The following is a 27,948-nucleotide window of genomic DNA, read 5'->3' on the forward strand; positions in this document are numbered from 1 at the left end:
ACACCTGTGTGCGTGTAGATCCATATATTCACAAGGGTTCTCTGTGTAACTGTCTAATAGTAGGTGTGGGGAGCCCTGCCCCCCAGGACATTAAGCAGGAATGGAGGAGATCAAGGCCCCAGACATCTACAGGCCCCCCAGAGCACGAGAGTAGTGTAGCAAAGTAACTGCGTGAATTGCTCGTTATTTTCTGCAGGCTGTGTGAGGCTGTGTCTTACTGAAGTCTGACACCGACAAGGTCACACTAACAGCTGCATTTTGATACTTGAATATCGTGGTTATGTTTTGACTGAGAGAAGAAAAAAAACCCGAAGTAGACGAAAATCACTCCAATTTCAATTATGGGTCGATCTGTGTGAGGATATTAAAAAAGAAAAGTTCATCTCAGTTTTGCTGTTCCATAAAATATCAGTATTATTCCTGAAGAGCAGAAACGGAGAGACAGAGAGGGAACACAACATTTTGATCCCAACCCTCATATTTACCTATTAACAAATTTGCTTTTTGGTTGTGCAAACAAACTAAATACAGGTATGTTACTTTTCCTGGAGGGCAGCCATTTTTAAAAACAAGATGGCAGCTGGAGTGTAAGTTAGACTGTGTCAGACCTTCGTCCCGTAATGATTCCCTCCTTCCTGATACAGCTCCAGGAACTTCCTGTAAAGCTTCAGGGCCGTGCATGAGTCCTCCGTGCTGTCATGGGTTTCTCCCTGGATGTTGAGGCCTGTGGACATGAAAAAGAATGATCAGAAATTATTCTCCTTTCTTTCTCTCTTTCTCTCTCAGTCTATCTTCCACAAGCTCTTCTGGAAGCTTTGCTGATTTCAAATAACCCTTATCTTCACCTTACACTCTCTTGTTCATGAGCATGGAAGAGCCTTTGCCTGCCCTGGATCAATTGTTTGGTCTTTTTCACTTATCTTCCTAACTTAGTAGAGTTGAAATGCCTGCTCAACGAGAGAAAGGTAAGATGACATTTTTCTTGCAGACATGCTTGTGGCTCAAGAAAAAATGAGTATCTGTGTTACATCATTTAGACATATAATGCTTATGAAACTACACATTGTGAATTCAAGAGGGAAATTGGTGTCACACGCTGAAGAGTATTTCATGGTTCTCACGGAGTGGTCACTTTTATCATGAAAGGCAAATGAAACTATGTGGAGAGCAGCATCTGATGAAGGCAGTAGATTCCATGTTGGTTGGTGGAGAGAGATCCTGAAAGACGTCCACTGTTAAAAATAAGCATAAGTGGAGAGACCTGAGTATGGTTTTCATCTAAAGCTAGTCCACCTTCCAGAGGTCGTCTAACTTCCAGGATTATTAATGGTAAACCAAATCAACAGTCAAGTATCTCTTGTCATTAAGTGTATTTTAAATGAAATTCAGCTTTCTGTTGGCTAAACAGCATATAGTACAATTCAGCACCTGGAAACACAACACTTACCAAAGAATCAGTACAGTGGTAGCTTAAGTCAAAGTGAGCCTGCTCAGCACATCTGTGAAACATCCAGCAAAAATCAGCAGCACAATCACATTCAGCCAAAGAAATATGTCTAGTATCTAGTGAACATGGTGGCAGAGTCTTTTTGGTGGCTGCCACTAATCTTTAGGATAACCTCCCCGATTAACATAAGAGCTGTCTGATCATTTTAAGACTCTGTTAGAAATCAGTTTACTCTGACTGGCTTTCAGCTTTAGCTGTTTCAGCTGTTTTATTGACTGTTATGTTTTTATTGTGTATTTCTGTGCATGTTTGTTGATATAGTGATCATAAATGTACATTTTTTTTATAGCCTGTACAGCAGGTATTTTAAATTAGCTTAAAAAATAACCCTAGTCTTGACTTTGGAAGTTAAGGCTTCCCCTTAGAGTTATTTTTCCTGAGCGGTAAAACCTGGGCTGTAAAGAAAACATGGCAGGGAAAAAGAAAAGTGTCTGACTGCTGTCAAGTGCTTTGCAACAAGTTTTATTATGACAAGTTTTATTCACTTTAATCAGCAGCTGGATTGAAAACGTTATATTTGCTTGTAGGAGCTGCACTGAGATCAGAATAAACGCTGAATTTGTCTGTGTTGATGTGGTTTGGTCTTAGATTTTTCTTTCTAAGTTTTAAGAGGCGCTGATCTTGATTATTAAAATAATGCAAGAAGCTCTTTTTAGATACTGTTTTATTATATAATTTAATTTATGGTTGATTTTCACATTTGCTTCATTTAAAATGGAAGTGATTCTCTTGCTTCAGACGTTATATCGGTAACAATAATAGATCGTATTAAAGATGGATGTGTTTTAGGGTTTTAATAGTGAAGCTGACACAGAAGTGTCTTAAAGCTGCATTCTTTCTTATGCTACCATGGGGCAATACCTGGCTGAAAGATTTGTTGTCCTGTCTGAAGTTGTTTGTTTGATGTTGTTAGAAGTTTCCAGATCCAGATGCTCCTTCAGTCCCCACAGTCAAACCAACTGAGGCACCTCTGAGAGTTAAAAATGGTCTTTCAATGTGCAGCTGTTCTCAGAGGTGTTACAATAAGGACTTCACCAAGTTCAGTGGAGTTAGAAGTTCACATGAATTTAGCAAGTTAGTTTCAACCTAAATATGATAAACCATGTTCTAACTAAAATGTACAGCTCTACCCTCATCATACGACAGGGAGAAGACACCAAAAACCAATATCACTCACTCATGAAAGGGAACAGTCATGGAATTTATCTATCAGGGTCAATTCTATTTAGCATCAGTAGGAATTTGAATAATGGAGGAACCTTCATTTGGTTTTAATGTTATTGAAACACAAAAACTCCCAGGGCTTATGTGGCTGGTAAATTAGCCAACTAAATTAGCTAACTATAAAATTCTGGCTTGCAAAAATGATTGCTAGCTAAACCATGTCCTTATATTCTCTGATGCTAACATGTGTTTTATGCAGTCACCAACACATTGAAATCTTTATGCTGATAGTGACCTATGCAGTATTTAATCAGGTCTCTGATACATGCAAAAAAATAACAAAACAGTGTTATGTATATTTTCTCACTGTTCACTGTCATATCTGTCAATAAAGTACTTGGTTGTGGTTAATATATACTGTGGTTTCCAATAAACCAGGAACTTCAGTTTCCTAGTGAACCTTAAACCAAAGGTTGTGACTTTAACAAACAAATCTATTTTCTGCCCGTGTGCACCGTGTTCACCTTTGGTTTGCTGCAGTTAAACTGCTCCAACAGGAGGACGTTTTTAAACCAGAGCAGAAAAGTTCTAAAGCTGAATGTCCATCTTTTCTCTCTCATATTTTCTTTTTATGTTTCCTGTGTTAAAAACACTACTTCTCAAAAACAGCAGTTAATATTTCCCAGCTGAATTGAACTCTAATCATTGACTAATTAAGGAATCACTGCAGCTACAATGTATTTTTTGGATTTGAAAACTGATGGGAAAAAAAATGTTATGCAATGTTCTAATTGTGTGAGCTGTATGATAGTCAAGAATTACGGAGCCCCGCAGGGGACATGGGAGAAAAAAAAAATTAAGACGGACTTTTGCGAGATCTCGCAAAACTAACTCGGGATCTCGCAAAACTTTTGCGAGCTCTCGCAAAACAAACTCGGGATCTCGCAAAACTTTTGCGAGCTCTCGCAAAACAAACTCGGGATCTCGCAAAACTTTTGCGAGCTCTCGCAAAACAAACTCGGGATCTCGCAAAACTTTTGCGAGCTCTCGCAAAACAAACTCGGGACCTCGCAAAACTTTTGCGAGATCTCGCAAAAGTTTTAGCCGCATTCTTCGGACGCCGGCTCGAAGCCGACCGGGAGGTCGAGGCACGATGTGCCGGGAAAGCGGTGTTCCTCCCGGCTGTAGTAGGTCTCGACCTCCCATTAGCTCGAAGCTAACAGGAGGTCGAGACCTCCCGTTAGCTCGAAGCTAACGGGAAGAATGCAGCTAAAACTTTTGCGAGATCTCGCAAAAGTTTTGCGAGATCCCGAGTTTGTTTTGCGAGATCCCGAGTTTGTTTCGCGAGAGCTCGCAAAAGTTTTGCGAGATCCCGAGTTTGTTTTGCGAGATCTCGCAAAAGTCCGTCTTAATTTTTTTTTCTCCCATGTCCCCTCCGGGGCTCCGTAAAGAATACACTTAGTGCCTGGAAATACGCCCAGATTTCAAAAATATTTATCTGCTCATTATAGTGCACACACACTCGTAACTGTCCTTGTGAGAAGCCCCTAGAAGGAAAAGCGCTATTGTGTGACAGTTCTAAAGCAAAAAAAGGGTGGGACTGACAAAATGTACTTGTTAGGATGTCTGGGTCGTTGACCCAGGGTTTTGAGTTTATTATATTATTTATCATTTCTAGTCTTTGGTTTCTTTGTTAGAGTTCTGTCTTATGGTTTATGTCTCTATGTTCTCTAGTTGCTCTGTCTCCCCTGTCAGCTGTATCCCCTTGTCAAGTTCGCGTCTCTGTGTTGTTTCCTGTTTTACTTTGAAAGTCCGTGTCTCATGTAAATGCGTCTGGTTTTTCTTCCTTTGTCTCGTTAGGCCTGATTTGCCCCAGCTGTGTTTCCCTCCTGTTACCCATTCCCTGATTGCTCCATCTGTGTATTTTAGCCCTGTGTTTCTCTGTGTTCGTGTCGCGATCTACCCTTATCTACCTGTGTGTTCTGTCTGTGTAAGTGTATTTTGTATTCCTTTTTTTTTTTTTTTTGCCCTTTTGAGTTCAGCATTAAAGCTGTTTTGAGTTCACGTCTGTCTCCGGAGTCTGCACTTTGGATCCTTTTCCTGCCTGCACACAGCCGTCACATAACAGTACTGGGGACTTCCCCCTTCAAGCATGAAACTTTGTATTTCATACTTTTGCTCCCTTACAAGAATAAACACAATTCTTGAATGTTGCTCATTTTTGTTCATTTTTATTGTGGCAAAAACTCACTTGACCAAAGGATTAAAATTATAAACCAGAAGATTTGGACTGGTTTTTGGTCCATTTGTGCCATTATAGTGTATAAAGCAATACTAATGAACAGACCTAAACAATGAACCAATAGAACAGGAGCATAAAGAACTCTAACTTTCATGAAATGTAAGATCAGTTTCCCTGAAACAATTAAGAGAATAACATAATAAACTGAAAAAACAACGCTGAGAGTTCTTTACTGCTCTAGATAGAAAAATACTGATTGAATATGGACCATCTTTTCCCTCAGGTATTCAGCGATGACTCACAGCGGTCCCACATTTTATAAGAATTAACATTTTAAACAGTATGAATTCTCATGTGCTTCTTTAATTTGTTCCTCTCAACAAATCTTTTCCCACAGGTGTCACAAGAATACGGCTTCTCACCTTTGTGAATTCTCTTGTGTTTTTTGAATGTTGATAAGTCAGCAAAAGTTTTCCCACAGGTGCTACAAGAATACGGATTTTCACCTGTGTGAATTCTCATGTGTCTTTTGACCTGTGATAAGGTAGCAAATCTTTTCTCACAGGTGCTACAAGGGTACGGCTTCTCACCTGTGTGACTTTTCGTGTGTTTTTTGACTTCTAATGAAGTAGCAAACGTTTTCCCACAGGTGTCACAAGAATACGGCTTCTCACCTTTGTGAATTCTCTTGTGTTTTTTGAATGTTGATAAGTCAGCAAATCTTTTCCCACAGGTGCTACAGGAATACGGATTTTCACCTGTGCGAACTCTTAGATGTGTAATCATATTGTATTTATCCTGTAAAGTTTTTCCACACACTTCACATTGTACAGACTTGTTCTTTGTGTCCGTTCTACTTTTACTCGATGACACAGGAAGGTTGTCTACTCTCTGACTGTGACGTCTCTCATTCAGCTCTGTATTTCTAGTAGTTCCTGAGTCCACATGCTGACTTTCTTCATTATCTCGGGTCTCTGCTTCAGGAGAGCTGTGAGAAAGGAGCTGCTCACTGTTTGGTTCTGGTTTACTGTAGGCACTTTCCTCATAAGCGGGTGTCACCATGAAGGTATCAGCCTCCTGCTTCAGTCCAAGCTGCTCTCCCTTCTGACTGCTGCAGAGTTCCTCCTGGTCCTCTTTAATCTGTGGATTCTCTGGTTTCTCCTGGTTAAAGACGTGCTGGTCTGTAAGAACCTCCTCTTCCTCAAAAGCATGCTGCTGTAGGGCATCTGAATGCACAAAGGGGAAAAGATGATAGTAAAACAAACATTTGAGAAAATATTTACTGGTCTGAACCATTAGCAGGTCTCTACATAGTGAGCCTGTTGCTCACATATACCACTAAAATTAAAGTCTACAAACGTGACAAATTATTTGGGCACTGATGCAAATGTTTAGTTCTGACACTCTTATTAGCAAAGTTCAAAGTTCAGCTTCTTATGTCTTTGATATATAAAATAAATAGATGTTGTTTTTTGTTAAATGAATGTGGATGTCTGAATTGGCCGCAGTTAAAAGAAGGCATGCTGGGGAAGAGCTCTCTTACATAGTAGTAAACGTTTTGGCTGTGCTTGAAATGCCATGAAAACACTCTTCTTGTCTAACAAATTTAACTTTAGAAACTCTGAATTCCATATTTTCCAAAACAGAATAGAAATATTTATTCATATTACCCAGACCTGTAAACTGTTCAAATTTACCATTTCCATGCTGCAGAGGAAACATAATTCTTTAACTTAAACTGATAACAGAACAAAATGAAACTTGTGTTGTTGACTTTGTGTCTCTGTGTAGATTTTGTCTGATTTGTCTGTTTCACGTCTTTCATTCTGGTGAATTTTTACGTACTAATTTTCACCGTTTTGCACAAGTTAATGGTGGAAATGTGTTTAAGTAAAGAACAGAAAATCAGGCTGAAGAGATTCATTCATGTTGCTTATTACTTTTTGACCTTCAATTCTCTGACAGTTCATCAGTCTGTCGGAGGGTCAACACAGAAACACAGACAACTATTCACACTCATACTCACACCTATGAGCAATTTAAAATCACCAACTAACCTAACCCGGCTGTTTGTATGTCTCTGGATAGTGAACAAGGGGAGAACATGCAAACTCCACACAGAAAGGCTTGGCTACTTGGTAGAGTCAAACTCAGGACCTTGTTGCTGTGAGGCAACAGTGCTAACCACTGGTCCACTGTGCTGTCTGTGAGTTATATTCACTTTTATTAAATCAACACACTTTTACATACCTATTCTGTGTAACTTTATCACAGGTTTCCAGATGGTCTCCAGCAGTCTGAGCTGCTTTTTATCAGTCCAGACAATAATGCCTTCAGCCTCCTGCTTCAGCCCAAGCTGCTCTCCCTTCTGACTGCTGCCAAGTTCCTCCTTTTCCTCTTTAATCTGTGGAGTCTCTGGGTCCTCTTGGTCCAGACTGGAGTTCCTCTCCTGGTTACAGACCTGCTGCTCATCCAGATCCTTCTCTTCCTTACAGTCATGTTGTTTTGGGAGGTCTTGAAGAATAAAGATACACAAGAACAATAATCACTATTGTGTGATACAAAAACTATATATTTTTTATATTTAGTGATTGTTACGGCCCTAGCAGGGCCTCCTCCTGAAGGTGCCTGTGTGGGAGTGTCCTTCAATCGCTTCTGCTTGAGGTGCCACCTTTCCCTTTTACACAAGTGACTCTCGTCAGTAATTAAAGGTATTTAACCCCAGGGAAAGGTGAGCTCTGGGCCAGAGTGCCATGTGAGTGGTTACAGCTAGTGAGCTGAGAGTTTGTGGTGTTTGCCACTAGTGAGCTGTGTTATTGTGGTTTGCAGCTAGTGAGCTGCTCTCTTTCTTTTTGGCTTACGTTTTACTTTATTGACCAACGCCTGAGTTTTGTTTGTTTTCTTAAATGGTGATAGCGGCTTGTCCGTCTCTTTTAGTTGAGCTACTTTAATAAAACTCTTTAATTTAACCCTTTTGCCTCCTTGACTCTTTTTCCTGACCCGGACACTTTTTGTTACTTCCCCCTCACCGCCTAGACCCCTCAGGGGAACGTAACAGTGATATAAAAACTAATATTTTTAAAAGCATGAATCAAAACCCAAGAAATGGTGATCAGCCTATCATATGACCCATTATGAGCCACATACACACAAAAGCTCAGGGAAATAGTTGTGCACACTCACAGCAAGGATCCTCACTGTGAGCAAAGACACAAAGTTCACCAAACTAAAATGCAATGTGACCACCATGAAAACATCAGTGTGTAAAATCCTTTTTTAAATGAAGCTTCACTTCAACTTCAGAGAAGGCTGTTAACAACTTGTTAAATGTGTATTCCGCTGACATCTAACTATATTTTACTGCACAATCTCAGTGTTTACAGATGATCTAAAACACTAATGCCTGATGTACTCAACATTGGAATCTGTTAGAGAAAAAATTTTAATAAATAAATGAATTAAAATGTATTAAAACCTAACCTATCAGTGACCATCGACCTGCACCAGTTCAACATAGTCCATCACTGAACATTGAACTACAGCACTGATAAATTCAATTTATTTATCAGAGGCAACAACAGTCGCCTCAAGGCGCTTTATATTGTACAGTGGATTCTACAATAACAAATACAGAGAAAAACCCAACAATCATATGACCCCCTATGAGCGAGCACTTTGGCGACAGTAGGAAGGAAAAACTCCCTTTTAACAGGAAGAAACCGCCGGCAGAACCAGGCTCAGGGAGGGGCCGGGCCATCTGATGCGACCGATTGGGATGAGCGAAGGATACCCAGTTTAACATATTCTAGTAAAGCTAATCACACTGAAGAATCTCAGCTTCAACAGCACATTGTTAAAAACATGTCCATACCTATGATGTGTGAGTTTCTGTCAGGTTTCCGGTTGATATCCTGTCTGCGTAGACGGTTGATCTCTTCCTCATACTGGATGATGGTTTTTTGAACCTCTGAGAAGATTTCTTCACAAACAGCAGTTAGTATCTCCTTGATGAACTCTCTCAGATACTGTACTGAACTCATTGCTGCTTCAACTGAGGCTGGGCAGATCAATACAAGCATCAATAGAAGTGACACAGATGTTAATATTGGTATCAGATCCACACTAACTTGACGGGATCAATACTTTAGCTTCTGTCTCTTCTCTAGGTTCAGTCCGCTTCATCAGCAGCAGCTATGTCTGCAAACACACTGCTCCTCTACCACAGTAGTGCTGTCCTCCTCCCTTCTTCTTTGGGGGTTGATGGCGTTTGACATATCAGCTTACAGATGCATTTATCCCACCTTCTGGACTGGAGTGTGAACAGGAGAATAGCAGGGAAGACAATTATATTCTTTCATCAGTCTTATAATTCAATAGTACAATTTTCCATTTATGCCTAGATTTCTGGGTTTAATGTTTTCCATAACACGTTGTATGCCTGTATTAAAGAAGACAGCTATCATCATTTCCTTATTTGTTTGAGCTTTCCTGATTTCTGATTCCAAACATAATAAACTATCCATCATCCCTTTCTTTATGAAACCCATTCTGATCCCCAGAGAAGAGACTGTTAGTATCTAAAAATCAGGTTAATCTGTTTTCTTTTAGAAGTTGAGAAAGAAATTGATAGATTACCCACAAACTGAACATGGACAAGATTTACTACAGTAGTTGAAAAATCCACTGGAAAAGGCACACATGAGATTATAGGTTTCACCTCTCGTTCGCTCTTTCCCTCCGTGCTCTGTTTGTGCGCAGGCTCACACTGCACTCACCCTCCCCCGAGCTAAACATCCAATCACTGTTAGTATGCAAATGACCCTGCGTCAGGTTTATCATTAGGCAGGGCTTTAGGGGTTATTTATTTGAATTAGGCTAGCCAATTAAGATAAATTTTATGTTGTTGGTTGTAAAGATCTTGATGGACATTTGATTTTATTTTTTATTCTAGTTTTCAGTTTTATTTTTCAAGCTTTGCTGAATTTCCTTTTTTTTAAAAAACAAAAACAAAACTTGGTGTTAAGGCCCCTGGTCTCGGAGGAAGTGGCCGGCCATCCTGTAAAGAAATCCAAGCGTGCCAGGACTCACAGATGATTGGCTGGCTGGGGACCCGTGCCCGCCCACCTGCATGTAGATTTTAATGTGCCAGTCCTCAAGACCATTGATTGCCTGGGGATTTGTGGTGCTCCGGGGACCAATGAAGCGACTAACTGTGTTCACTGTGGCAACAAAAGCCTGAGGATCCTTCACTCAGGGGAAGACTATGTTTTTGGACTGAGCAGGCAAGTTGTCCCTCTTGCCTCTGTCCTTGACCCCCGCTTGCCTAACTCAGGTTAAGCGTAGGAGTTCTGCCTGAGTAGCCTTGAGATGTGTTTCTGCCTGAGTGGCTAGTTTTCATTTGTATTTGAATGTGTGAGAGTTGTTTTGTGTTGTTTAATTGCCTAGTGATTCGCTGTAAGCTACACTAACAGTTTTCAGTTCTGTGTTTGTAATAAACCCTTTTCTTATATTGACCTCCCTTGTGATGGGCTCGTTTATGTTACCTTCCATGGCCCCAAGCCGGGTCGTAACACTTGGCCTACCCTTATCAGTTTTGTTAATATTGGCATTGTGTTAATGTCATATTTGATATAAGCTACTCTGCATTTATTAAGGCTGTTGTGTGCTTAACATGTTTTAATCCTTTGTATCTTGTTTTCTTTAATCTGAACAAGCACCTAAAAACAGACAGTGATCTCTGTCGGCCTCTCTCGGTTTCATTGCCACCATTCATTTTAAAGCTCAGTTTTTAAAACCTTACGATGTAACTCCAGCTCAGCTTATTGTTGTTCTGCTAACTGAAGTTTGGTCCTTTTACAGCATCCTGCCATGTGATTACATTTATCCCTAACCATCGGGAACCCTCACGTTAACTTTTATCAAGTGGAAAACAGTTAGCATTCATCTTCCAGCTTCACTGTGTTTATATTATGCTAAGCATAGCTGTGCAGCTAGCCACCACGTAGCACATCATTATATACCAGCTAGCCCAACTTCAGTAACCCTACAAACATCACTGCTATTTAGTTTTCTCTCTTAATTTATGTCACAAGTGATAGCAGAGCTGTGTGTTTTAATTTTTCCAGAAATCCCTCAGTCAAGGTTTGCTCACCACCATAAGCTTAGCCTTCAGTTGGACAACCCAAGTTGGTCAGATCTTAGGGTAGATCCTGACAAAGTGCAAACCATTTACATGACAAAAACTGTAATCCAGAGCACCCCACCACCACCCCTTTCCCGCCTCAGTTGCCATCATGTGCCCCCTTTACATTTCTGTCTGCCCCCTCATGTATGCCTGTCTAGAACCGGCTCAGATAGCACTCTTAATCTCCCAACATGCTTATTTATTGGTGTTGTTGCTGAATCTGGTTCCACTCACCAAACGACGGCCATTCTGGATTTTCTGATTATTTGAAATCCCTCCTCCCGTTATCTTATTTCACCTCTACATCATCTCTCCCGCCATCTACTTCTGCTCTCCTTTCACTTCCGTCACATCACTTTCCCGCCCGCTGTCCAGTCACAGCCTAACCGGCCAACCGCGCCCCTCCCCCTCCACTCCTGCTCTGCTGTGAGTTGTTGTTGTGTGGCCAAGTGACTAAACCAATGACTGTATAAAAGATGGACGACGCGACAGCGCCTCCTCCCATTGTGCAAAAATGAAGCCAAAATTTTATCTATGCATACAATTCTTTTGTAAGTACGACACCAATATTGTAGTACTGTTTAATTCCATTTTGTATTGTACTGATGTTTAAATAAAGGTTAAAAAAAAAATGAAGCCAAAATACCCCACTTGTGGAGGCTGCCATCTTGCAAATTTGGAGCCAGAGTCTGCGCAGTAGTGACTTGAGGTGGAGCCACCCGCTGGACGTGACCGCAAACACGCCCCCCCTACACTTTTTACGTAGCCCGGCGGCTTGAGTTTTTTGCTGGTTTACCGCGACTGACGACTCCTTTAATTAAGGTAAATACAACCATGTCACTGTTATAAAAAGACACACAGCTAATCGTCTTATAGTTCTAAAATCGCTCTGTTGTTAATTCGTTTGCTAGATTAGCCGCTAGCATACGCACTGTGTTGGAGGCTTGTTGCTAGCTAGTTAGCGATGCTACACACCTGTTACTCTAATAGTCTGTGTTATTGAAGGATTCAGCACTCCTTATGTTTTTGGGGGTTTTTTTATCCATTTTTAGACAGCGATGAGATCAGCTGCACACTCTACCGAGGCCCAGAGTTACTGTTAATATCAAAAATATAACGCTGCCCTTTGAGATATTAACATAAGACTGTTAGTGTAATGGATCTAAAACTGTTTAAATCCTCAGAGCACTCTACAGCCTGGTAACATGGAGACTTTAAAAACATCAGCAGAACGTCTCAGTAATGTAGTGTAATTTGTTTTTTTCATTTAAGGACTAAGCTGGGTTTCTGGGTCCAGAGGTTTGGAGAAACTTCTTCCCTTTCTTTCATCACAGCTGTCCTGTGCCAGAAGTTCTGTTGACCCACTGAGAGAGGCTTCATTTAAGAAACACCAGAAACACTGAAGCTCATCGCATTGATCAAGCAGGACTCATGATCTTCACCAGCAGCTCCCTCACAGGGAAATCTTCAGCACTCCTCTGTAGGCCCACCCCAGAAGATGGATAAACCCAGCATTTCATGAACACTGTGATGGAGACCTTTGGTTTGTGTAATGTTATAAATACTCGGATACTCCCCAGAGGCTCCGGACTTTTACATAAAGATATTATATTCAGTCCTGTAGAAAGTTATATATTTAAAAATATATGATCCTCTCTGGTTACTCTGGTATGAATAACTCTGCATCACTTTATGGTAAATAACACACTATGTGTAAAAAAACTGTGAAAGAATTACAGATGACAAGTTTGTAGTTCAACATACAAGTGACGACCTTTGACCTTCATCAGGTTTTATTGTCAGAGAAAATCAGCTGTGCTCTTCATGCAGCTGAGTACATCAAGTGTTTAAAACGGAAGCTGTGCAGGTCTGAGATCAGCAGCTTTCTGAAACATCAAACTGAGGTCCTGTTAATGCTGATATATAGTGACACAGTTACATGAGTGATTAATCCTTTTGGTTTTTTGTCTTTAACTTTATCAATAAAACAGCTGCAGCTTTCACTACAGCACATGTGGTAATTTAACCTTTGTACTGTTCATCAGTTCATTTTGCAGTTAACATGTGAACATGTTGGATGATCTGTCTGCTGTCACTGGGTGGTGCTGACGTCTGAATCTGAGGGCAGCTCCTGTAATCACAAAGACAACAGAACCATCAAACTCAAATATAAATTTTATCCCTCAAATTTGAAATAGAGCTGATTCTTCTGTCCTCACACACTCAGGATCTGAAGTTCTTCTCTTACATTTTTTTTCAGTATTACAGTACACTACAGCAGTGGTCCCCGGGCCCCGGACCGGTACCGGGCCGTGAGTCGTTTGGTGCCGGGCCGCGAGAGTTGAGGCTCGTACTGTACAGAAAAAATAAATAACTTACATTAATTTCATTTTATTTATTATCTGACTCTGAACAGTGTTTTATTTTGAAAAAGACTGAATTCTCTCATTTACTTCCGTCTATGACTGACTCTTGACGCATGTCAAGATACATTAGTAGCTAATATTAAACCTACAAGCTAGCAAAATGAGTAAAAAACAGATGTCTTTGGAGGATTTCTTTGCAAAGGGAAAAAGGCCCAGTGAGGAGACAGAAGAAGAGTGTATGACAACCACTAAGAAAAAGAAAGCTGCATTTAACAGACAATACCAAAATACCTACTTGAAATATGGATTTATCGCGACAGGCGATTCCCACTCACCAAGCCCGCTCTGCATAATATGCGGCGACCGGCTCTCCAATGAGGCAGTGAAGCCTTCAAAACTGCTTCGTCACTTGGAGACCAAGCACCCAACATTAAAAAACAAGCCTTTGGAGTATTTTGAAAGAAAAAAGCGGGAACAACAGGGACAAAAGCAATTACTGAGGGCCTCCACAACAACAAATATAGGTGCACTGAGAGCATCATACTTGGTGGCTAACCGTATTGCTAAGGCTAAAAAGTCATTCACTATTGGTGAAGAATTGATCCTTCCTGCCACTAAAGACATTTGCTGTGAAACAGTGGCGGGGTTTATGACCTATACTGCAGCCAGACACCAGGGGGCGATAGAGACGTTTTGGCTTCATTTTTGGGGAGCTGTCGCGCCGTCCATCTTTTATACAGTCATTGGACTAAACAGACTCCTTTGTTTTTGGTTTTGGTTTCCAAAACTTATAGAGACAGTGTAAACAGGTCCGTACAACAAATCTGCGACATTACCCACAAACTGAAAGGTTAAGAAATACACTTTATTAACCTTGTTATTGATACAGTATTTATTACAGGTGCTCCATGCATTCTCCTGCTGTATATCATTAAGCAGGGCTGCCCCTTTGTCACCGATTCTGTTCGTAATTATTTTTATGGACAGAATTTCTGGGCGTAGCCAAGTGGCGGAAGACTTTCACTTGGGTGGTCTCAAAATCTCATCTCTGCTTTTCGTAGTTGATGTGGTTCTTTGGCTTCATCGAGTGATGACCTCCGGCTCGCACTGGAACGGTTCGCAACCGAGTGTGAAGCGGTGGGAATGAGAATCAGCACCTCCAAATCTGAGGCCATGGCTGTATCCCAATTCAGGGTCTGCAGCCTTAAAGTACGCAGTCTCAACGACCCTCAAGGGCCGCGTACTTAAAGACCGCTAAGGCCGGAAGTGCGAGGCTTGTGAAATGGGACAGTCTAGTAGTGATGTGCGGATCGATCCTGAAATATCGATTCCTCCGATACTAATCATTTATGTTCTAGAATCGATTCTCACATTAAAATATCGATATTTTAGTACTTTAGGGTAAATTTGTAGTTTATCATTAACAGGAACACAGTGGAAAGAAACTACATCATTCGGATTGTCTACATTCAAAGGAACTACTTCCTCTTCCGCCTTTCATACTTATGTGCGAAATACGCTGTATAAATGTCTCGCAGCCGCTGGCGTGCACTCACAACAATGGCTGAGCATAATTGGAGTCATGTGCGGACGTATTTTACCTCCACAAACAGCTGAGACGTGGTTTGCGATACATGTGGCAAAAAAGTGAGGTGTTGTGGCCATACATGCCAAACTTGAGACCTCAGAATTAGGGAGATATTCAAAAGGGCTGTTGGGGTGGGGGGTGATAAATACATTTTACAGTGTTTATTTATCGGATAAAATACATTAAATGTTACCGTTATTATTGGCCGGTGTTCTGGGAATCCATCCTACCTGGAAAAACATCCTACCCAATGTACCCGACCTGGAAACAGCGGGGGTGTCCAAATTCAGAGGCTGCTTCCACCTGGGGACCCGGCCTTCGCGATCTAAAGAAAGCCGGGTAGTACGTCACGAGCTCCCTCGGTGGAGTGAAATGCTGCCGTGTGCTCCTTGCTATCTAAAATATAACCAGGCGCTGACTTAAACTCTCGACCGTCGCACACTTCTGTTTAATCAGTTTTCTGTTTGACGTTTATTCAGCTGTGTGAAAACCCCGGAGGAACCCACCCGATGGATTAATAAAATTTAATTTAATTTAATTTAATCTAATCTAATCACTTTAATCTCAGCCAAACCGATTTACCCACGAACAAATAAAACGCTGAAAAAGCCAAACAATAACATTTTTAAGTTATCAAAGTGACTTATATATCATGTTTAACCCGAGTAGCGAAAGACCACGGGGGTTTGAAGACAACGTGTTGGTCGGCTCAGGTATTTGAAGTTTATCGAACAGCCCACACAAAACAGGTTCTTTATGTTTTAATTTAAGTGCTGATGTGGCACTATGTTAAAGACAGAGACATGAAAATAGTAGCCCCCATTTTATTTGATGCTCAGAGACATCAGTCTATCAAAGTCAAAGCCATTGTCAGAGCATTAGTAAACCTTTTCTCCACTATCGGTTTGCCTAAATCAGTTCAAACGGACCAAGGGTCTAACTTCATGTCCAAGATATTCGCTCAGGTCTTAAAATCGCTATCTATCAAGCATCAAAAATCCAGTGCGTATCACCCCGAATCACAGGGTGCGCTTGAGCGTTTCCAGCAGACTTTAAATGCCATGATGAGGGAGTTCTGCCTCGAGTCAGGAAGAGAGTGGGACGGTCTGCCACTTCTCCTTCTAGCGGTGAGGGAGAGTGTGCAGGAGTCCACCGGTTTCAGTCCCGCAGAGCTGGTGTTTGGACACACAGTGCGTGGTCCCCTGCGGCTGCTTAAAGAGAGATATCTGTCCGACACAGCTACCCCCGAGCAGAACGTATTAGACTACGTAAGTTGTTTTAGGGAGCGTCTGCATAAAGCATGCGAAATTGCACGCGAGGTCTTTCCGCGTCTCAGGAAAAAATGAAAAGTAAATTTGATAAAAAGTCCGTGCAGAGAAAATTTGAAGTGGGTGACAAAGTGTTGACTCTCCTACCCGTTCCTGGATCCTCTCTCCAGGCAAAGTTCTGTGGGCCCTATACTGTCCAAGAGAAACTGAGTGACACAGATTATGTTATAGGTACCCCAGATCGTAGGAGAAAGCGTCGTGTGTGTCATGTTAATCTGATGAAGCCTTATTTTGTTTGTGATGCAGGTGTAAACTCCTCCTCATCCCCCGCTGCGCTGTCTGCCGTGCCGGTAGTTGTGCCAGCATCTCCGTCTCAGTATAGCCCAGAAAGTGATGGCTTAGCTTTCGTTTGTGCTGAGGGTTGCTCCCGACTCAGAAACTCTGAAATATTGGATAATTTGAAATCCCACCTAAAACATTTAGATGAGGCTGCCCAGACCGATGTGTGTTCTCTGATCAATACTTACCCATCTCTGTTTGCTGACACTCCGTCTCGCACTACTGTCCTCGAACATGACATAGATGTAGGTGACCACCCTCCGATCAAACAACACGCTTATCGTGTGAACCCTACCAAACGTGCACTTTTTCAGCAAGAAGTTTCCTACTTGCTGGAAAATGATCTAGCCAACGGAAAAGTCTTCCCAATCCCTGAAGTAATTGAAAACCCCGTCGATGATTTTGTTTTTGTTTCTGAGCCTGCTGCTGACAGTCTGCCCTCTGTTTTTCCTGCCTGTGTTGTCACACGCGCCCACAAGCGCAAATACGGTGATGTTGACTTGTCTGACTCTTTTCTATGTTCTGAAGCTGTTCCTGAGAAAGCTGAACTGCCTGTGGAAGAAGCTGAAAAATGTGTGTCTGATAAAATGCTACCCGCTACACCTGACCTGTCTTTTGAGGTAAACAAAACAGATTATGGACAGGGCCATATAATGTTATAAAAGTGACAGACAGCAGTGGCGATTAATAGTGATGGGCAGATGAAGCTTCATGAAGCACTGAAGCTTTTCATCCAATTGGTTCACCCCAGCGCAAAGCTTCTTGAAGCTTCATTTGCTCTAGTAGGACACCTACTGGATGTAAAAATATTAGTTGGCATGAATTTGAAGAGTGTGGCCTTTTGCACACAGCCTGTAAATGTCAACAACAAAAGGAGTGTGTAAAACATCTATATTGTAGTGATGCAGTATACTGTGTATATTTATACTGGCAGTATGGAAAATGATTATTTGGAAATGCTTAAAATGGAAATGATCATTTACTGTGAGGTGAGGTGTGGTTGGGGTGTGGACAGTAGTTGTGCTTTTGTAACGTTGAGGTATGGACAGCTACACACTGAGGCTTTGAGCCTCAGTCCTGCCTGTTCACATTTTATTCTGTAAAAACTAAATTTTCACTGCTTTTATGACCTTTTTAGTGGGGAGAACATAGCTAGGATTTAATGATTTAACAAATCTTTTAAATCCTTTATCCTCCACAATGCTAAATGGCTGGGAGTCCTCAATCACCATGCTAACCAGGTCTTCATCTATTTGAGATTGTTCTGAGAAAAGACAATAAAGACAAAGCACAAATATAAATATCACACACGTAACTTATAACAGTTGTATAATATTGCTATATCATTTAGTAACATTACTGCATGCTATATTATCATTGCATTTGATGGCTCACCTGGTCTTGCTCCACAATCGGTGTTCCCCTTATTCTCATGCAAAGCTCTGTAGTGCCTAAGCATGGATGAGGTGTTGTTGTTATATCCCAGCTCCCTGGCGCATAGCAAACACTTCACCTTGTACAAAAGTAAAGAAAGCTTAACATAAATTGTATTGCACCATCAGTATTATGAAAATACATCTTCTGTAGAGATTTACATACCTTGTTGGGAGGAACATACCTTGTTGGGAGGAATAAGATCAAAATGTTCCCACACAGGGGAGGACATCCTCCTCTTCTTATCCTTCTTCTTATCTTATCTTATCCTCCTCCATTCTCTCCTGACTTTCTCTCCTCACTCTCATAAACCTCCAAACTGTCTCCAAACTCTCACTAACCGCAACTCTCCATCAAACACCCACATTTTTGAATGAAGTCTGAGGGGTATATATCTCTGTCATATCTCGCGGCAAAGTTCGAACCACTTCATGAACCAGTCACGTGGTACAGCCGGGCAGCGAGGCTTCGGACGTCATCATTTTCAGCTCCTCCCATAAATGAAGCAAGCCTCGATACGCGCATCGCGGAAACGCCCCCTCAATTACTCGACACAAGCTTCGAAGCCTCGTTACAGAACGTCACATCACTAGCGATTAATGATAAATGTCTTGTGTGTGGTGAATGTTAAGCTAAAGAGCTAATTTCCAAGTTGGTCCAGTTGTTAGCCTGTGCCGATCCAAGTGTTAGACTGTACCGAAACTCTGTGCGCTCGGTGCAGGTATTTTTGGTTAAAGTCACAATATATATGTTTTGCACGATAAGAGAAAATGTGAATTGCTTTATGTTTAGTTCATGAAAAGTGAGTGCTGTAAAAATATGTTAAGAAAAACATTTATTTGAAAGAGATCTAGTTTAATAACTACAGTTAAGAAGACAGGTCCATAAATGGATTAAGACAGTAGTAAAAACAATATAAAACTGTAATCAGAGTTCACTATGTTATTCATGTGTATAGTAAAATGTATTTGTGTGATTTAAGCAGTTTACAGAAGTGGTGCATATGAATATGAAACTGTATAAGTTACTTGTATGAAGTAATGTTGTCGACACTAGAAGAAGTAGTGTCAGTGGTGAAGAGGCAGCGTACGGCCTGCGCGCCAAAGAGAACTGATTGTCTTATTTTTCTGTTCTTACAGTTTTCTGTAAAAATAAATATGTTGCACGGGAGATGAATTGGCCCATCATTTCAGCAGTGTAACACTGATGTAAACCACAATGTTCAGCAAACATCTATCAGGTCATTGGACTGTATTTTTTTAAAGCTTAAGTATGCGCACATGGGATGTATTAAAAACTGACAAGCCGTTTGAACACATGATGTGAAATCACTTAATTAACCTGCTGGATTTGCCAAAAGTTAAAATATTTATACTACTTTGGCACATTACTCTTAACTTCTTAAGTGGCTATTAGTGAGGGTCATGATAATCAATTCAATTGAGCAGAAGTGACATTCTTACTTCGATTCGTCCAAATTCATGTGAGTTTCAGTCTGTTCAGCCTGTTTCTGTGTAGCACCAAGCAGTAGACCTAAACCTGGATGTGCTTCTGGGTTCTGCCTCTAATGAAAACGGACGAGTGTAAAATGCAACCATTGTTTGTAGTTTGCTGCCACCTACTGAGTGAAAAAAGAACTGAAGCTGTAAAAAGCAAACAGACGTTACAACAAAGTCAGTATTCCTAATGATAGGCTTCGTTTTGTTTCAGTTTCAGTTCACTATACAGCTCATCAGACTGTTTTGCCTTTACGTTTTGATATAATAGCTTTTTAGTACTACTGAGACACATATTGTTAATTAATTACTGCCTTTTTCTTCCGTTAGAGTAATATTTTCTTGAGCTGTGTAACTGGATTTGTTCAAACATAGAGGTAGTTTGGATTCACTGACACAGGAGCCATACGCCCTTTCTGCAGTTTCTATGCTTCCTTAGCTCGTTTATGTCGCCATTGTTAATCCTGTCCTGTGCAAACAAAAGCCCAAGCTACACTTGTCTGACTGACAGAAGGTTCAAGAGAAGGACATTTGCTCTCAACTCTTTCCCTGTTGAAATGTTATTCCAAGGAAGTGAGTTTCCTACAGGGTACGGAGGGTTAGCATGTGTTAATGATTTCAGTGTCATGCAGGGGAAAGTAGCATTCAGTGGAAGCTTCTCGGTGATTGTTTTAAATCCAAATATGACCCTTATTTGTGGCGCATGTTAACATACAGTCAGCTCAGGAGTTAGTATCAGTGATGTGGTTGTAAAATTAGTAAATACAACCTCAGATTATCACATATTGCACAACATCTAAGTTTATTTAGCAAAAGTTGAGTCACAATGCAGAAGCAGTATGTGAAAATCTATACTCTTACTGTTTCCATGGGAATTAAAAGGGTAAGAAGCAGTCATTTGCTGCTAATAATTTTATGCAAATTTGCAAATGTTAATGCAAGATTTTTTTTAGGTTAATTAGAAAAATCGAAATTGCCCATAGGTGTGAGTGCGAATGGTTGTCTGTCTCTATGTGTTAGCCCTGCAACAGACTGGCGACCTGTCCAGGGTGTACCCCTCGCCCTATGACAGCTGGGATAGGCTCCAGCACCCGCCGCGACCCTGAAAAGGATAAGCAGAAGTGAATGGATGAATACGATGTTGGGTGAAACTGGGTGGATTTCTGTTTGCTGTTTTGAGAATATGAGGCATAGTTTGAAGAAATGTGTTTAAGCAATCGAGACAAACTGTAAAACACTAAAATCTCATTTGTGTTATGATGAAAGTCTTTAATCAAACAGAATTCAAATATCAGAAACATTTCATATGTGGAGTTAAAAATGAATCATTGTTTCAACAATATATTTGTTTTCATAAACAGACAAGAAGACAACAACAATCTGCTCCTCGCATTCAACACATGTCAGTCCATATCCCAGCAAACTAAATCATCTCCATTTACACACATCAATTAGAAACATGAACCACTTGTAATGATTAGAAACTTGATGAATTTCAAATCTGGTTTGGGGAGTCATTCAGTGAGAAGCAGTGAAATGATTTTCAATGTGAAAAGGTGGAGAGCAGGAACAATGAGAACTAAAAAAGAAACAAAGGGCTTTGGAACCAAGAGGCAGCAGGAGGACAGCTGCAGTTTAACAGCTTCAACTCACTGACAGGAAACAACATGAGAAATATAATCATCCACTGACACCTTCAACGGCAACACCTTCACATCATCCCCAGTTTGGATAAATGGAAACATCCTGTGAGCGAAAGTGTGTGTGAAGGTGTGTATGTGTGTGTTAGTATTGGGCCCAGAGAACGACAGCTTTCCTCTGTTCCAGTCCAGATTCACTCTGATCCTCTGGAGCTTCTTCTGAACTGAGAGAGCAGTGAATCCAGCTGATGGTGAGCATGTTGAGTATTTACCTAAACAGACCACTACTCCCCAAAATCCAGACTCTATGTTTCCCTTCCTGTTGATAGACTCTTCTACCACACCAAGCATCCAGCTTGTACTGTCTCCAACCTCGACATCCCAGCTGTGAGTCCCTGAGTTAAAGCCCTCAGAGCTCATGACAGAATAGAACCAATCAAACCTCTCTGGATTATCAGGAAGCCGCTGCCTCGCTCCTTCTCTCACTATTCAGATCTTCAGACAGGATAAGGTCTGGATGAGCAGTGTTTGGGTCCAGAATGAGAGGAGTGTAGGAGACCATGTCCTTCATGTTGTTCCAGATGTTGAAGGTCAGGTTGCCCAGGTGTTTGGCTCAGACTATCAGAGCTCCTGAGGGCAGCTGTGGATCATCCAGCAGGGGGCAGCGCTGGACTTTTTCCACTGCAGCCTTGTAGTTGTGCAGAAATGAGCCGCCTTCAGCTCTCAGCTCCTCTTCTGTGGCTCTGTGTCTGAACGAGCTGCTATCTCTCTGCCCAGAGCCTCCATCTTCTCCTTCATCATCCCTCTCTTCTGCTCCTCTTCCTCCCTCAGTGCGGCCAGCCTGGCCTCCTCTTCCTCTGCTAGAAACTGGTGAAGCTTCTTAAACTGCTTCTTAATCTGCTTCTCTGTGTGCCGGGCCTGGACCTTAATGTGTTCTGCTGTTTGATCAAACTTCACTTGAACTTCTTCACAAACCTTTAACTTCTTCTTTAAGGCCTCCAGAGTTTCCTTAAATTCCTTCTTGTGTTGTTGTGCAGCTTCATTGATGGGTCTGAATCTGTGCTTGGTGTGTTTTTCTGAGTCTCTGCAGACAAGACACGCTGGCTGCTGATGGTCCAGACAGAACAGTTTGAGTTTCTCAGACTGCAGACAGCAGAGAGCCTCTGAAGCTCTCTGATCTTTCTCCTGTAAGAACAACTCACACAGGTTTTCTTAAGGCCAGGTTTAAAGGTGGTTCATACACTGATATTTCCTTACAAACTGGACAGTAGTGTTGTTCTCTCTCTCTCCACCATCTCTTTAGACAGTCTTTACAGAAGCTGTGGCTACATGACAGAAGAACAGGATCTCTGAAGACCTCCTGACAGGCCGGACAGCAGAGATCCTCCTCTGATCTGGAAGCCATTGAGTCTGTAGTGAAGCTGAAAACAGCAGACAGGAAGTACAGTCAGTCCTGGCTCCCCTCCCTCCTCTGCTACCTTCACTGAGTCGTGTTTTTGCTCAAACTCACATTCAGTGTGTGGAGCCTCAGCAGCTTGAAGCAGCAGTGTTGGAGTTTTCCACTTTTCTCTCCTGTAGCTGACTCACAGGAAGAAGCTAGTTTGTTCTGAACTCAGTCTGATCGTCTGTGCGTCTGTCTTTGATAAAGAAGTGGAACAGCCTGATTCCTCGTTTCTCTCAGATGAGTGACATGAGGGGGTGGAGCTTCATTCAACTTCCACTTATTTCACTCAGGTGCGCCCACATCCTCATTTTAGTTTTGACAGTATTTTTGTAATTGGGGAAAGCCTCGGAGAGGACTGGCGGCGGCTCCTGGGCCTGGCAGCTCCCCATTTACTTATTTATTTATGAGAGGTGAAGAAGTGAAAAGACTGAAGGGGGGGCAGGAAAACAACAACAAACTGGTTTTAGAACTGAGGGATCATATACATAGATAAGAACTGGAAAGGGCATGTTTGGAGGCGTGCGGCCGCTCCTGAAATTAAGATATTTTATCTCCAAAAATGTGTGAGTGTGATAGCAGAGTGCAGGTGTTTATTGCAGGTCAAAAGACCTTTTTTGAAGCTCAGAAAATAAAGTGTTGCAGGTGTTTGGCAGCTTTTGTTTCAGACTTATATAAAAGTGAAATGGATTGTAAACGTGTGTTTTTTGGCTCCTCTCCCTGAAGAACCAGCAGTTACTGCAGGGGTGGGCAACTCCAGCCCTCAAGGACTGGTGTCCTGCAGGTTTTAGACATCACCCTGGGTAAACACACCTGAATCATATGACTAGTTCACTACCAGGCCTCTGGAGAACTTCAGGACATGTTGAAGAGGTCATTTAGCATTTGAATCAGCTGTGTTGGATCAAGGATCTAAAACCTGCAGGACACCGGCCCCTGAGGCCTCGAGTTGCCCACCCCTGAGTTACTGTAACTTCCATCAGACCAACGCCAGCATCAAATTCTGTCTGACACAAACAACAGCTTAGATGGGATTTAATCTTTGACTTTAAGTCTGCCTCTTTATTCTCTGAAGCAAAGTTTAATCAATTTGAGTTTGTAAGAAATGTTGTTTAAAACTTTCTGCTGGAATTTTTTCAGGCAGATGTTTGATGGTCAGGTGGGAGGTGTTTAATGAAATAATGTGGAATGACCTGTACTAGCGGCTCATAGAGACAGAAACATGACTGCAGATGGATGCTGTAGATCGAGTAGCTGATATATGCAGTCCTGGATCAGGAGACTGTGTGAAATCAGATCTGATTTATTGAAATATAAAGAAAACATTAAAGTTACACAGATATTTACAATTAATCTGATTCTGCCCACTCAGATGATGATGATGATGCAACAAACGCGTGCATGTATCTTCATTTGCACCAGAGCTAAGTTATGACAGGTAAACAAAGAACTGACAGAGTAAAGAAAAATATACAGAAATACTGAAGCAGCCAAATCTCCCGAGTGAATCTGCAATGCTGTGACATCACAAGAAGCCTCCTGTCCACCTGCACATGTCAGTCTCTGTCCAGCTGCTCTCACAGCAGCCAGCAGAGGCACAAAGGGTTCAGACTCTCTTTATGATGCAGTTTCATGCATCCCATATGCAACCCTCACCTCCATCACCAGGGCAGTGGCAGTTAAAGCGTCCACTTTAAACACCTGCAGAGACACACAGGAGAAAAAAAGATGTTGTCAAGCATGAACTCTGGTCAGGAGATTTTCCAGTTTCTTCAGACGGTGACATCACAGCGCGTCAAAGAGTGTTTAAAGTCTGTTTCAATGAGCCTGATCCTGCAGATAATCTCCGTATCTTAGAGATGGTGTCCTCGTTCTGCTTTTAGTGGTTCCAGTTCTTACAGCAACCCTCCAAAACTGAACATAGACCATCAAAATCGAGTCCATCCAGTCACAAGAGGCGGCCCTTTTTTGGAGAAGTAGCTCGCTGACATGAGGTAAACTTCTGACCTGGTACATCGTCATGGTAACTGATGCTGAACATCTATCTAACCTGAGCAACCAGATCTCTGAAAAACGTGGTGTTTTTACCTCGTCTCTCTGTGTGTGCACAGACACTTGGTGCTGCAGTAGCGCCCCCCGCAGGTGGTGCAGGTGTAGTGCGATGGGAACCCGCAGACACAGCAGAAGTGGCGTGCAGGTAGCGAGGAGGGAGGGGCCACCGCTGACAGGTAGTTAGGCTCTGGCTTCTCTGAGAGATTCTACCAATCAAAGGAGAGGAGACAGTGGGTCAGCTGACGACCATCTTTCAGCCAATCAGAGAGAGGAGACAGGGCGTCTGACTCACCTCCTCCTCCAGCAGCGTGGTGAAGTTCTTCCTGAAACGCTGCTTGAAGTGGTCGCCCCTCGTCTTTCTCTTCTTCTTCTCTGGACGCACAGACAGAGAAGGAGGAGGACAGAGAATGTTTAGAGGATTTTTTGGAAGATTTTTAATCACAAACACGTTTCCTAATATGGACTTTTCAGTTTTTAAATTGGTCGATGTGGTGACAATGGAAAAATATTTGCAGGTTTTTAAACAGGATTTGATCTGGTTGTAATTTTCCACTTCTAATCACTACTGTTGGGCCAGCTGTGGCTCAGGAAGGAGAGTGGCTCATCAGAAGGTCAGTGGTTTAGACCTCAGCTTCTCCAGTTTGGATACCAAAGTATCATCAGGAAGGATGATGAACCTCGAATTGTCCAATATGCCTTAATTTGTGAATACAAGAAATCTCAGAGCTGTGTGAACCATGTGAAAAGTGCTTTGAATACTTAACTAGAGTAGAAAAGTATTTTATAAGTACCAGCCTATATACAGCTACTCAAGTTTCAAGGAATAAAGATTTCAGCTGCTACCGTGTACCTCTGTAAGACTTTTTCTGCTAGTACAGGAACACAGTAGAAAGGGATGGTCAGGAAGATGCCCTTTTGTCAAAAGTGTAGGTTTCATGTGCACATTGGAGGGTGAAAACCTCACCTGGTTCTTCAGACTCACTGAATGCAGGTAGGCGGGCAGTAGGACCTGGGGGAGGGAGGGAGGACAGAGGGTCGTCCTGGAAACACAAAACAAGATGTCATAACTGAGCAATAATACAGACTGTTTATTAACAGCCCGTCAGACATACACGAGCCAATCAGCATCACTAACAGGTGGACATGTTTAAAATCATTGTATTTCATTATAGCAACACCATGTTTACCTATGTTCATTCACCACTTCTAGTTTCTGTAAGGCCACACCGAGCAGCTGGAGATGGTGAAAGAGGGTTAGAGGGTCGTGACCTCTGACCCTGACAGAAGCAGAACATCAGTGATCTAGCAGCTCATGCACTTTACAGGTTACTATAATGTGTGACATACACAGAGAGAGCTCTGAGCTTTCTTCTGATTAGTCGCCTGAACTGCACAATTCAATGTTAGAGGACTTCTAAAGAAGTCCCGCTTAAAATCTCCACCTGTGCTTGTTTCTATGTGAATGTGAGGTGGATGAAGTGATCCCCGTGTACAGAGTGGAGCTCTGTGTGGATGTTAGAGGGCAGTGAGAGCAGAAAAGCTGTCAGTCAACTTTAAATTACAGACACGGACCTGGAAGTTGTCTTTTTCCAGAGCCTCCAGCTGACGGGTCAGCCTCCTCTGTCTGGTGGCTTCATCCAAAACTCTGCGCTGACCAGCCTCCACCCGAGCTGTTGGATCCAAACACACAGTTTCCATCAGTTGGTATCAGTGACAAAAGACCCATCGACTCAGCTCATTTCTATAAAGTTCTGTGTAGTTTTTCCAGCATGTAAACCAAAGGGAAATCATCAGGACTGCTAATTGTGGACTACAGCACACAGTCACCTCACAGAGGTTCATTCTGAGCAGGAAAAAACAGCTGAAAGCTCAAAGGCTCAGCAGTTTAAGGGATTTCAAACCTGCCACAGTAACAGCTTAAGCTTCTGCAAAAGTTTTAAACACAGAGTGTGACCATGCTGAAAAGCTCCAGTGATGGTGATGTTTTCCCTGTCGGCTTCACCTTCTCTTCACGTTCAGTGGGACTCCTGGGAGGAAGCTTTGATGCACTTACAGCAACATAATGTTCAGAATATCTCTCTGCTCCACTCTGTCTGTGAGGAGATGCACTCACAGTGAGACTGAGAGCAGGGAAAGGAGAAACTATCAGCAGAAAAGCCTGCTATCAATTTAGGACTGGAAAAAGCTGGCTGGTGTGTCCCTGAATTACCCTTTACTAGTAGTTTTAGTGTTTCCTTCCAATCAAACCATACCGCACTGTGAAAACGTTAAATTTATCTCATTCTGTTCTCGTATTATTGTCTGGAAGCTCATCAAACAACATCTGAACCAGTTAAGTACTTAACTTAAATTCGGCTCACAGCTGGAGCCCAAAAAACATCTTTTACTTCAGTGAAACACCCAAAATCCTTCAGGTGGTCCTGGTTAAATAAACCGCAAAGTAACATCACCTACGGTCGATCCTCTCCTATAAGTTGGATTTTTTTTTTAAATAACTGGACTATTCCTTTTTAACATGTATATGTTAGAATAAAACCCTGCAGCTCTATAAAAACAGTAATAATAACATTAACAGTAAACAACACGAACCGCTCAGCAAACCGGAGTTGAGTTTAAAACCAACGTTTCCCCTGTGAGCTCCAAGTTAGAGAAGATAGAACAACAGAGGGTCTCTCTGTTAAAGTGTTTTTACACCGTCTGACTGCATAACAGTGTTTTATATTCAAAAGAAGAGTTCAAACAGACCAACACTCACCGGAACCTTTCTTCTCCAGCACCATCTTTGTTCACGTCTTCTGTACGGCGGCCGTGTAGGTCCCTGTCAAAGCAACCGAAACGCGTTTGTCATCTTGACCGCTGATAGGACAATTAAAGGGTGACAACTTTTTGATGATTTTGATGGCTGATCTTCATTCTACTTCACTCTAATTCTACCGTTTTCTGAAGTGAGTGTTTTATGTTTGTTATTTTAAATAAAGTTTGAGCGTTTTCTTCAGTCTGTTGTACCAAAATATGCTAAGAATTGCGCTGGGAGACACTTAACAGAAGTGGAGGATCTACCGGTTTTGTGAGGAAAGAAAAGACGAGAGGTAAGTGTGTAAGCCTAACTATTAGCCTAAAAATCTGTCATCAGTATTATATGAATCATGATAAAACATACCTAGCATGTTTTGGGTTCCTGCAACTGGTCCGTCAGGTTATTGTCTCCCCAGAAACACCTTGTGCCT

At 41.8% G+C, this 27,948-nt stretch overlaps 2 protein-coding genes and 1 pseudogene across 3 annotated transcripts; all 3 read right to left on the reverse strand.

Moving 5' to 3' along the window:
- Window positions 1-4,891: 4,891 nt before the first annotated feature.
- Window positions 4,892-11,437, reverse strand: LOC146388963 (uncharacterized). Its single transcript, XM_084924799.1, has 4 exons — window positions 11,332-11,437; window positions 8,785-9,222; window positions 7,164-7,427; window positions 4,892-6,139 (listed from the first exon to the last, which is right to left on the reverse strand). Exons 2-4 carry the CDS (start codon window positions 8,990-8,992, stop codon window positions 5,247-5,249), a joined length of 1,365 nt encoding a protein of 454 aa, XP_084780925.1. The 5' UTR covers window positions 8,993-9,222; window positions 11,332-11,437; the 3' UTR covers window positions 4,892-5,246.
- A 9,410-nt stretch (window positions 11,438-20,847) lies between these two features.
- Window positions 20,848-23,855, reverse strand: LOC146388964 (E3 ubiquitin-protein ligase TRIM39-like; annotated as a pseudogene). The gene is made up of 2 exons (XR_014800110.1): window positions 22,739-23,855; window positions 20,848-22,649 (listed from the first exon to the last, which is right to left on the reverse strand). The product of XR_014800110.1 is annotated as an E3 ubiquitin-protein ligase TRIM39-like (transcript).
- A 101-nt stretch (window positions 23,856-23,956) lies between these two features.
- On the reverse strand, window positions 23,957-27,933 carry znhit1 (zinc finger, HIT-type containing 1). The gene is made up of 7 exons (XM_084926560.1): window positions 27,882-27,933; window positions 27,477-27,539; window positions 26,294-26,391; window positions 25,686-25,761; window positions 25,014-25,093; window positions 24,758-24,927; window positions 23,957-24,370 (listed from the first exon to the last, which is right to left on the reverse strand). The coding sequence occupies exons 2-7, from the start codon at window positions 27,499-27,501 to the stop codon at window positions 24,349-24,351; spliced, it is 471 nt and encodes a 156-aa protein (XP_084782686.1). The 5' UTR covers window positions 27,502-27,539; window positions 27,882-27,933; the 3' UTR covers window positions 23,957-24,348.
- Window positions 27,934-27,948: the final 15 nt, after the last annotated feature.

Source organism: Perissodus microlepis, chromosome 4, assembly GCF_051167445.1.
Source record: "Perissodus microlepis isolate ML-2025 ecotype Zambia chromosome 4, ASM5116744v1, whole genome shotgun sequence".
In the NCBI taxonomy this organism is placed as follows: Eukaryota; Metazoa; Chordata; class Actinopteri; order Cichliformes; family Cichlidae; genus Perissodus; species Perissodus microlepis.

What these genes read in the sequence shown, in the direction of transcription:
- LOC146388963 (XM_084924799.1), bottom strand. Translation starts at nt 8,992, where the DNA reads ATGCTTGTATTGATCTGCCCAGCCTCAGTTGAAGCAGCAATGAGTTCA. An exon ending in CAGAAACTCACACATCATAG is followed by an intron (nt 7,428 to 8,784) that starts GTATGGACATGT and finishes TTATTCTTCAAG; the next exon opens with ACCTCCCAAAACAACATGAC. An exon ending in GATAAAGTTACACAGAATAG is followed by an intron (nt 6,140 to 7,163) that starts GTATGTAAAAGT and finishes TTGTGCATTCAG; the next exon opens with ATGCCCTACAGCAGCATGCT.
- znhit1 (XM_084926560.1), bottom strand. Translation starts at nt 27,501, where the DNA reads ATGGTGCTGGAGAAGAAAGGTTCCG. An exon ending in CAGTGAGTCTGAAGAACCAG is followed by an intron (nt 25,094 to 25,685) that starts GTGAGGTTTTCA and finishes CTGTGCGTCCAG; the next exon opens with AGAAGAAGAAGAGAAAGACG. An exon ending in TGCACACACAGAGAGACGAG is followed by an intron (nt 24,371 to 24,757) that starts GTAAAAACACCA and finishes GTGTCTCTGCAG; the next exon opens with GTGTTTAAAGTGGACGCTTT.